Raw genomic sequence first — 11,133 nt, forward strand, 5'->3', positions numbered from 1 at the left:
AATATTAAGTCACAGCTAAAAATTCCTCAACAAGGTTCAACACAATATATTACAATTAAAAACCAACATTATTAATCGATATTGAAGCAGGCATATAATACACCTCAATCTGTGTTATTTAAGAAAATTTTCAGCCAACGGTTGTATTTGTTGCATCAAGAAAAAACGAGAAGTGAAAACCGTTCATTTGGCTGTAGAATATCATATTTTCAATGCAGTTAATTCGCGGTTCGAGATTCGCCGATGTTGACGCGCCTAGGCCACTAATCTTGCCGGTCGGACAAAACTGACAATGAGCGCGCCCACTTCACTGATTCCTCCCTCCTCTTACCTACAACCCTAGGCTACTGATTTTGCTGCGGCCGATACTGACGCGCCTAGACTACTGATTCTGCCGGGCGGCCGATAAGACTGTCGGAGCGTGCCTGCTTCACTGATTTCTCGTCCTGCCTCTACACCCCTGGGCTACTGATTTTTCTGCGGCTGACACTGACGCATCTAGGCTACTGATTCTACCGGTCGGCCGGCTGGACTGTGAAGCGCGCCTACTTCACTGATTCCGTGTCCGACCTCTACGCCCCTAGGCTACTGATTTTCCTGCGGCTGATACTGACGCGTCTAGACTACTGATTCTGCAATCTTCAATGCGTGGTGAAAAGAGGGAGCAGTTTTATATCAATTACTCGATAATTCACGGTCGTTATGTATTCATTAGGTAGAAATTGTGTGATTTCAATTAAATTTATTGATCAATCGATGGTAAACGATCGATCGATAGATTACCGTTAGATTTCTCAGCTAATATCCGGAGTTTTTTAATTTCTGACAATTAGTTGTCCCGATTGATCATAAATGTACGGAATTAATGTTTTGGATGCGTATTCTGAGAAACGGTACAACTGTGGGTATCACAGTACTGAATTAACCTGTCACTTATTTATTTGTTGTAAATCAGCATATAATAGTGTGGTTATTGGAATTTCGGTTAAAAATCGGTAAATAGCCAAGTACAATTAAATGCTTTGTACCTGCGAATAACAGCTGCGCTGTTTTGCTTCCTTGTCTTTCTTTACCATTTTTCCGGGCACCTCGCATAATCCCATCCTATTATTGGAAAAGTTGTGTAAAAATACAGCACGATGATCACCTCGATGCCTTCTGATATCTATAGACATCATCGTATAATACTTGAGGCAGTGGTAGAGTAGCAACGTATCCGAGCCGGTAAACAGCATCTATTTTGAGCCAGGAATATGCGGGAAGACCCATACATACATATCATACTTATATATCTACCAATTATGTGTATATAGATATGCAATGTGTATATTTGTGACATTTTATCTCTACGTTTTCTTTCTGTTTTTTTGTGTCATTGTTATTTTCGTCGTATTGTGATCAAATTGTAAAGAAATTCATTGAACATACGTGAAATCTTGATTGAAAAATTACAGTGCGACGAAGGATTATAATCAATCTGATGAAAATTGCGGGAATAAAATCGGTTTATACAGGGAAAAAAATTAATTTTACGGAACACGTGTTAAACATATATGTGATATGTAAATATATGATGTAATGATATTATTGCTGCTGATCCGAACGACAATTTTAACGTACATCTTTCGAAATTTATTACACCTTGATTTTCTCCCATCCTCAATTGAACTTTATAATAAACAATGATAATAAGTAAATTTTATAGGTAACAGGAAAACATGCTGGAGATTTGGGTTCAATTTTTCTTTGTTTGTTTGCTTGTTTGTTTCTTTCTTTCTTTCTTGCAATCAATGGCGTGTAATTGGAACTTTCTGCTGAACCTAAATAAAACCGTATCGAATCTCTTGCGTATAATTGCAACCATAGTTTCTCGGAAAGGTGGAAATTCACTGGTGCACGTGTATATTTATCCAGGCTCTATGTATTTATGGACGACCATGAAACGTCTTGTTATCCAAGAATTTGTAGTTTTTGGCTGAGGGAATAAAGAGTCTCGCATCTCTGGCTTATTCGTTCCACATTAAAAGTCACGTAGTCTCTATTGTACGTATATAAATATATGTGTTACACGCAAAAAAAAATTCTATATTCTAAATAACCTGATACCAATTCTTCGTATCTTCACAGATCAGAAGTTGGTTTTGAGGTTCTTGCGTTAAATTTTGGTGAGGCAAAAATTGAGCGAGAAAATCGACGATCGTTGGCGTGAAGAATTTGGAAAAGATGCTTTTCGCCTTGAGCCGCATTATTCGAAATTCTTGTAAAATGATCAATCAAAAGAAAGAAAGAAGAGCACGATGAAAATTTCAATTTTTGCAATCAAATCTTGCGACTATGAGTACAAATACCATAACATAACATAGTAACATTTTCAAGAAATATTTTGTCTGCTGTTTCGTCAGTAGCTGCGTTGATTAAAGAATAAATCTTTCCTCGCGTATCCGCGCGCGTTTGTAATTTTTTTGATTGTTTTACAATTCACAATATTCCAAACTTGGTTTTTATGTATAAATTGCATATGTATATGTGATTAATAAAACTTATTTGACAACGACGACGACGACGACGATGATGATGACGATGATGATGATGATGATGATTATGATGATGACGATATCAAACGAGTACACAATAGTATAAATATCGGCAACGATGAAAAATCATTATCATCAATATTATAACAACAATAATAACAGTGATAATAATAATAATAGCAACGTTGAATGAGAAAACATTGAGAGTATAATAATATTAATAATAATATAACGATATGTAACAGTAATAACGATATACAACGATGATAAACAGTATAATTACAGAGTACAATATAATGTATAATATATGTATATAGATGTGTATAATAAATTATGTCATAAATAATCAAGTAGAATGATGTTAGTGATGTTTATGGATGGTGGGGCCGGTGGCGGTGCAGTTTCGGTTGGCTGGGAGCCCCCATGTCTTTGACCAGCCATGCTTCAAAGCATAATGTTAACCCTGCAACGCAAAAGAAGACAAACCGAGAGAAATTAAAAACGGGCAAAGTTTGCGAGGCCGTAAATCTTACGAAGCGATGTTCCAGCGACTCGGTCTTACCGCGAAGCTGCTCCTCTAGCGAGAGAATCTGCAGAGCAGACGACGCCTAGCGGCAAAACGCTAATCAATTTTATTTTTTCCTCAGAAACACGTCGCATACGGTTGTTTCGAAAACGCGAAAATTCTTTTACGTGTTTTTCTGAAGACGTAACATCGCATGTGACTTGAACAAAATCTCAATAATCATGACAAAAAAACAAAAAACAATCAAAAAGAAAACAAGTCAATCATATTACAATATTTCTATAGAAATCAAATAGTACTCACCAGCGAATCCATGGTGGGAATGTCTGTTCTAAAAGACACCTGCGTAGAGGATCCATAATGAGATGAGCAGCAGAATGAGAATAAGGTAGGTGGTGAGGATGTTGCTGGTTTCTGAAACTGGCGGCATGTTTGCGGATCCTTGAACGTGTTCTTTTTCTCCTTGGTACACGAGTCCGGAGCTAGCCTTTGATTTTCTCAAAGTATATTTGCCGTCTTGATGATCCTCGTTGGGAATATCGCGGTTATGGTATACCGTTTGTGATCCCCGCACGGACTCGACGCCGAATACAATCTCCACGATCCCTTGGGACGGAGGGCTTCTTTTCGACTACGGTATCTCTGCTCGACTGCAGGATCGGCTCGTGGAGGCCGCAAGCTCGCCGAGAACCCCGGTTCTCGCAAGCTCCTGGAACTGGATCCCCACCACCGTCGGTGACGCGGTCCAAATTCTCTCTTCCTCTCCTCTCCTCTCCGCGCCTCTCCTATCCTCTCACCTCCTCTCATCTCCTCGCTGTATTTTTCAAAATACGAAACACAGACCGCCTCCGCCTCCCACTCGGTGGACCGTCAAAGTTATGATCCTCGAACCGCGCGGCCCGAACCGAACCGAACCGAATCGAAGAAAAGCTCCATGCTCCGTTCACTCGGTCTCCGTTTTCCGAACGGAGTTATATTAAGCCACCATTAACCTGGAATGACTGAAGGCTGACGGACGGACGGAACGTAGGCACGATGTCTTCATGTATTTGTGACTTTCGGCTTCTGTCATTCCTCAATTATCGAGATACCTCTTAATAATTGTACCACGGCTGCAGAAAAAAATAAATAAATAAATAGAACCAACCACCGAGAGAGTTAAAATCTTCAAAGCCTATAAACCAAAGCGCCGAATTTTTATGACCAATTTTACATGAATGTTGCTGAGTTGGAATTCGGTGGAAATTATTGCTGATGTTCGATATTTTTTTACTTCTCTTTTTCATTCTACCCTCGCTTCGCGCGACACGTGTACAATTCATTCTATTCTCTCGCGTGATTCTCCTATTCGTTCGATAAATTCATATTTTATAGATAAGTTCCCTTGATCCCCGCGGGATCCGCGATGAATCTGGGATATACATACTTGGAAGCATCGACGAAGTTCCAGCCGCGAGGCGAGGCGACGCTTGGCTTGGCGGCTTCTTGACGTTGAGTAAAAATAAATTAATAAATAAAAAGTGGAAAAACAAAATGAGAAATCAAATATACGGGTGTATATGATATACGGCGCGGAGGCTTCTTGATCTCGAGATCTTACGCTTACAGACACGTACATAATGAGCGTCGCGTTTGATTCTAATGTTTTTTTTTTTTCAACGTCGTTTCTTACTTTTTTTTTTATCGCTCTCTGCATCGATACACGTGTATAATTATCTTGTACCTGATACCCGGCGACATGTGAACGTAGACGTATATATGTACGTAAGAGAATATATACACAGAATGAGACATTCGTGATTTTATTAGCATCAAGAAATCCCGGTCCACTTTTCAACGCTAAATATAATCATAGCGAATATATTTTTAGTATTTCCTGCCAAGAATACTTAAATAGAATATTTTCAAGCACCCCCGCAGGTACGATGTGGACGTATATACATGCATACATGCATACACGAATATACATGCATAAGGTTAACACATTTTGTAGCATCGGACGATCTTCGCTCTCGGTTTGAATTTCAAATATTTCTCATCATTTTTTTTACAATGCGCGGAAACAACGTTACGATGATTTGCTTGTCGATTAGCAGCCCGAAGAAAAAAAGAAAACGACGCTGCGCGATATATGATCGGAGCTTTGCAAGCGTCGATTTACGTATTGAGCGCGATTTGTGGTATTACTTTACTTCAAATTTATACTTCATTATTTTTCTTCACCTTGCGTTTTACGATATCACGGAATGATTGAAGCGGTTGTTTAAAATTAGCGGGGTTTTGATACGAAAGCAGACCACGGGGATTTGAAACTATTTTTATAATGGTCAGTTCTAACGATCCATACCGATGACCGAAACGTTACACAACCTATTATCTATGCCATTTCGATACCACCGTACTATTACTGTGCCTACCTGTTTTTACCGCAAATGTTTGAACCGTATGACTGACGGGCTTTTACAACAAACGTTATGCACCAAAAATATACAAATCCGTTCAACCGCGAGCCTGACAGTAAGCATTAGCTGTTTTTTTGGCCGTGAAAACCTGTTTTCAACTTTGCTTTCAATTTTCATTCCATTTGTTTTTGTCACATCAGTTGGCTCCAATAATTTCTTGGAATTTTTAAAACCGCAACGGTTATCCCGTACCGTCTTTTTCACGGAAAATTTTATCATAATCGAGTTCTTTATACGCATACAGTATACGTGCGACCTTAGACGTAGGTAATCATCGCAAGAAAGTTGTCCATTGAGTTGGGGAAACTCCTGAATTAATTCATCCAAGCTTATTAAATAATTTTTTTTCCTCATCTCCGGCGCGTCATTTTTCGATTGCACTTCAAACTCGATTAACCGCGAATCTCTTCCAATAACGTTAAAAAGCGCTACGAAACTATGCATCAAGTAGTTGGCTGTGGTTTGTCAGACTCCAGCTGCTTTCACTCCGTCGTAAATATCTTCACGTATTGACGGACGCATGTGCGTGTATAGATAATACGTATAATATGTAATATGTGCGTGTCTAATTGGTTATCAGTGTATTTTTAAACGAAGAATCGGCTGCACTCTGCAAGCTACCATCTTGAGACCACATTTATAGGACATAGACGCCTTGAATGTACGCTCACGGCCGCTGAACTCGAATGTAATCCGCAGGTCAGTGCACGTAATTGTAATTATTTGATAATTGATTGATCGATTGGTTGATCGGTTGTCATTACAGGCGAGTAGAAATTACGACGCGCTTGATTTTCGAGATTTAGAATAAATCAGTCAGAAATACGGTGTTTATTTTTTTGTATTTTAGTAACATAGATCAGATTGATTTATTTTTATTAGTGATTGAGAAAAATTGAACAAATAAACTCAATTATAAAATTACATAACAAGTATATGCGATAAATAAAAGGTTATCTTAATAAAAAAAAATAAAATATTTAGTAAATATGTACCATTGAACGCATACAGTTTTATTTTTTTTTATTAACATATATGTATATATCACTTTGCGTGTTTACGGTAGCGTAGAGAGCGTGTTAAGTATTTTATTTTTTCCTCATTATATTGGTAAGTATATTTTTATAGTACGTTATAAAATGGTATCGATAGCTATCATTAATAATGGCACGGTTGTTTATTAGTATGTATATTGCACGATACGCGTGATCGATTTACGTATCCGATTACCGATGGTTGAATTCGGGCTGATACAACGATTATGATGTGCGTATGGAGAAAAAAAAAAAAAAAAAACTGAAGCGAAAACAAAATTAAAAAATAAAAAAAGAAACTGTAGAATCGCGATTTTCGCGGCGCCACTGTGCTGCCAAATTATTGGCAAATATTCAGATCTCGGTATTCGGTATGTTGTAAAAATAGTTGCGTTTGGTTCTGTTTCATATATTTTTCTGCTTTGCGTTTCTTGCTTTCTTCCCCCCCCCCCCCCCCCCCCCCTTAGTTCCTTCTTCGCGCGGACGACTCAAATTAGCGAAGTATTCTTTTCGCCCGTCGAAGTTATGCGCAGACTTGAGATTCCATCGTTTTGACAAATTGACTATATATACTCAGAGCGCGTTCCGCGGTATAATTCTAACTTAATCCCCATGTTGCTTCTCGCTCTTTCAAACTCTGCATTACGTATTAGATTTTTGCTTTTTTTCTTAAATTTCTACAAACGATCGTTTGGCACTAGCTGATTGTAAATCATGAATGACTACCGACTGTAGATCAATGAAACCGAGAGAAAATATCTAGACTAATATCCGGTGTAACGTGAGACAGAAAAGATAAATCGTACGGTGTGATTCTGAAATTTATCGTAACATGTCCAAAGTAGCAGAGGTAGACTTTTTTTTTACCTCTAATTACATTTTGATCCGCCGAGATACAAACGAAATAAGCGAAAAGATTATTTCAATCTATATGAAATTGGGAAAGTGCGTGACGTAAAATAAAATTCACCTTCGTCCCCACAGTCAATTAGCTGGTAACCCTCACTTAACAACAATATAACGTAACAATTTTGACCTACAGACCCCTCTGTTATTAAACTTCATGCGTTCACCAGAGTTACAATTAGTCCTAGAACATCGGCTAGCTTAAGTACGGGCCTTTCTAACATCAACATATTGTGAAACGAGTATATTCTTTGTGCAAATGTGAACTGTTGAGCAATCGTATAAAGTATGTTATGCGAAATTTACGCTAAGGCGCTCTTTGACTTCGAATTTTAATCTCAATTTCGATGAGTATTGACACATTTTTGACAATATTCAACATACTTCTGAGCATGTTTGAGCCGATCATTTATAATTTCCAATTGCCGAATAGTACAATCGTAAGATTAGCGTAGTGAAGATATTTCACTGAGATTGATTTTCGGCTCACTTAATTTTTAATATTCAATTCGAATTTGATCCTACCGTGTGCATTAACAGACATTGAGCAGCATCGAGTCGTAAGTACCAACGAGGCAGCACGCGCTCGAGTCTTTTGAGTTATTACAGCCTGTGGCGTGTCTATTACCTAATTACAAAAGTAAAAAATGAAAACGAAGGCGTTACCAGACGCCTGATGCAACTTTCCCCGCCAGCCGGATCTCCGTACTCGAACCTCAAACCTCATACGAGTGAAAAGACCAGGCCGCGAATCGATGAAAGTCAATGGAAAAAAAACTTTCCCTTTCATGTAACCAACGGCAGTCAGGCCAAAGAGAAGCCGAGAACCTCCTCGAGCGAATAATCGAACACCTTGAAATCGAGCCGGTACAATTTCGCCAGTTTTTGGAGCTGCTTGAAGGTGAGCGTCGAGTAGTAACTTCCGAGCCTCTTCGAAGTCGGCTCGCTGCTTTGCGGCCCGCTGGGAAATCTGAAAAGGTGCAAAAGGTGTAGCGAAGCTCGATAAATGGTGTCGCGAGTGACGAGATTGTGGTTTTGTGCCCGTGAAATTCCTACCGAACCCAGGGAGCGCCCATCCGCTCCAAAACCTCCGTCGCGTCTTCGACCAGGCTCTCGTACTTGCTGATCAAGTCGTAGTTGACCAGGCAGGGATGGCAGAGTTCGGTGATGGGCCTCCAGTGTTCGTTCAGGGTCCCATTCTCGGCGTCTTCGGTCGTCACGAAGTCGACGAATTCGCTGAACGTCACGTCGTCGCCCCGTTCGAGGGCCTCGCGAGTCGCGTTAGATCTGAACTTCTGAAAGATGATCGAGACTTGGGATATTAATCTCCTATAAAGCGTGGAATGGTCCTCGGGGCGCCTTTCTCGCTCCCGTTCGGCTCACCTTTACTATCCGCTTCCCGAATCGCGACTGAAAGTACATCGAGCTGTTGTACTTCGCTTCAAACTTGTTTCTGTAGGCCGAAAGCAGCCGCTCGAAGGGGTGGCGAACCACTATCAGCCGGTTGTAGGTCAACAGTTTTTCCTCGATTTCCTCCATTGTGTACTTCGACAAACGCCTGAAAATCCCCGGGGAGTGCGCCTGGTTTGCCGGGATTTCCATCGGGTCCTTACCCTGCCATTTCCCCGACGCTATCATCAGTACTCGCTTCCAGTTCGTGCAGGCCACCTGATCATTCAACATTCCATTTTACCCCGAAGCTCGTTCTTTCAATTTTCCATACTTAACCGCTCTTTTCGCGATCACTCGGAAACGGGACGACGTATTAAGATGAAATTTATACCATGGATCCCTTTCGTCGAGATCTCCGAGTCGATGACGTGATATTTGAAGATCGAATCCGCGAAAACGTGTTTATTCTTATGATCAAGAACACCATTGTGAGATTTTAACAAAGTTGGTGTATCGAATTAAGTATTCGAACAAGCTGGTGTCGAAATTTAAATGCGCGTGCGCTCTAGACTCGACGAAATCCGTGTGTCTATTACAATATGAAGGCTAGGACTTGGTGTACAATAGTTTCATAAGTAATTACGGACAGCGCCGCCCATAAATTAAAAATGATCACGCGAGTGGACCAAGTTCCATTACTGTATAATACACTTTCGCGTGGTTCATTTCGTAGTTCCGTCAGAGAGAAGTCTGTAATGGTATGGTCACGCCTGAGTTATTCGCGTGCGTGTCTCCGCGATTCATTTGAACTTCAAGTGAATGGTCGCGATGGTGAGTTTTTGTCGCGAGCTACGCAAGTGAACGGCAACAGTCAAGGCTAGCCGAACAAACGATCGACCGACAGACCGATGTAAAGGAATATATACATGAACATGCAAACGTATGATGAATATACTTTTGGTACATAGCAGTAGAGGAGCTTGTGCAGTTCGTCGACGATAAGGTGGTGGAATATCTTTGAAGTAACGAGCTGGTCCCGTTGCCGAGGAAGGGTGTCGCAATTCTTCTGCAGCCTCTCCTGCCGTTCGACGAGGAGCGATCTGGCGAGAGCGTTGGGTCCAGCAACGGAGTAACTCGTGGTCGGAGGCTGCGGCTGCGCATCGTCATTCCTTGATCCCACAGATCCCTCATTTACCGGCTGATCACGTCCGTTAACCCCGAGTCCAAGGAGCAGAGCGACGAGGCACAGAACTCGACGACACAGCACCGATCTGCACCTTGGCATAATACGTATGCTCACCGTGGGCGAGATTCACATCGGAAAACCGGGTGAAACCTGAACGAGTAATTCACAAGAACAGTAGTCGCAGTTAATTCGCGTCTCACGTCTACTGCCCAACTCGCGACCGGTCACTAGCCATGCCTCGCATAAGTAGGACGACGTGGCAGCTTGCTCCACTCCCCCTAAATCACCGGATCCTCAATTACGTTTACGGTAGAAGAATCCGCACGTATCGCGTTACTTATGTACTCCACCTCCATAGCCGAGCAGGGAAAACTAAAGAACTGCAGCGGTTGCAGGAACAACGCACGAGGCGGTCACTGGACGATGGTTCGTCCGTTCCACGTGCTCTGCATCGCGATGCTTCCTTGATCTCGTTGGATCGATTTGCACTACGATACGCGATTCGAACAAACGTTCACGAAGTTAATCGCACCGGTTTGATTTCCATCTCTGGTTCCAAGGTGTTGGATGCGGTAACTGTACCAACAGCCACTCCTCGAAGACTGGAACAAGGTTTGTGGGTTAGCCGTGCTGCTGAGCGCGCTTTGCCACTTTTTCACGCGATCGGATCTGGCCGATAGGAGTGAAAAAAAAAACGCCGCAAAAAAGATTGTATACATGGACGAGGAATGGTGGAAGAACTAGCGAAAAGAGCGTGTATATTATCGCGCATGACGTGCCGCAGCTGAGGTACGGGAACGGCCAGCCATGACACCTTAGTCGACTTAATTCAATGGGTAGGAGGAAAAGCCGCGCTCAGACATCGGAGAGTTCTGTGCCCTACAGAGGCTCTCGGACCTCTTGCTTCATCATGGTCCGCGTTTGCTCAGCGATGGGTGGGAGAAAAAAGGAGCAGAAAAACCGAGGAACGAGGAAAGAGCTTCAAGGCAGGGGGAGGAAGAGAGAAGAACGCTTCTCCGTTTCACTTCTACCCACGCTGTTGAGCATACTTGATTCTTTGACCAACGAATGAATACCTCGTACTTCGCTGTCT

General features: G+C 41.6%; 1 protein-coding gene across 5 annotated transcripts; it reads right to left on the minus strand.

Annotated features, from left to right (window-relative positions):
• Window positions 1-2,790: 2,790 nt before the first annotated feature.
• LOC107223877 (carbohydrate sulfotransferase 11) lies at window positions 2,791-10,902 on the minus strand. Of its 5 annotated transcripts, none has more exons than XR_006903531.1 (6): window positions 9,819-10,902; window positions 8,846-9,130; window positions 8,519-8,757; window positions 8,129-8,432; window positions 3,364-4,172; window positions 2,791-2,997 (listed from the first exon to the last, which is right to left on the minus strand). XR_006903531.1 is itself a non-coding variant. In XM_015663709.2 (4 exons), exons 1-4 carry the CDS (start codon window positions 10,137-10,139, stop codon window positions 8,267-8,269), a joined length of 1,020 nt encoding a protein of 339 aa, XP_015519195.2. In that variant the 5' UTR covers window positions 10,140-10,897; the 3' UTR covers window positions 6,506-8,266. The 5 variants fall into 5 exon arrangements, 1 of the variants encoding a protein (XP_015519195.2); XR_006903530.1 differs by having other exon boundaries at window positions 9,810-10,897; XR_006903532.1 differs by lacking the exon at window positions 9,819-10,902 and adding an exon at window positions 9,246-9,795.
• Window positions 10,903-11,133: the final 231 nt, after the last annotated feature.

This window comes from Neodiprion lecontei, chromosome 3, assembly GCF_021901455.1.
Source record: "Neodiprion lecontei isolate iyNeoLeco1 chromosome 3, iyNeoLeco1.1, whole genome shotgun sequence".
NCBI classification, from domain to species: Eukaryota; Metazoa; Arthropoda; class Insecta; order Hymenoptera; family Diprionidae; genus Neodiprion; species Neodiprion lecontei.

Bases quoted from the DNA above. Each gene is read 5' to 3' on its own strand.
- LOC107223877 (XM_015663709.2), bottom strand. From the start codon at position 10,139: ATGCCAAGGTGCAGATCGGTGCTGTGTCGTCGAGTTCTGTGCCTCGTC. The intron at 9,131-9,809 runs GTATATTCATCA...TTGAATGATCAG, and splicing joins TCTACTGCTATGTACCAAAA to GTGGCCTGCACGAACTGGAA. The intron at 8,758-8,845 runs GTGAGCCGAACG...ATCATCTTTCAG, and splicing joins TCGGGAAGCGGATAGTAAAG to AAGTTCAGATCTAACGCGAC.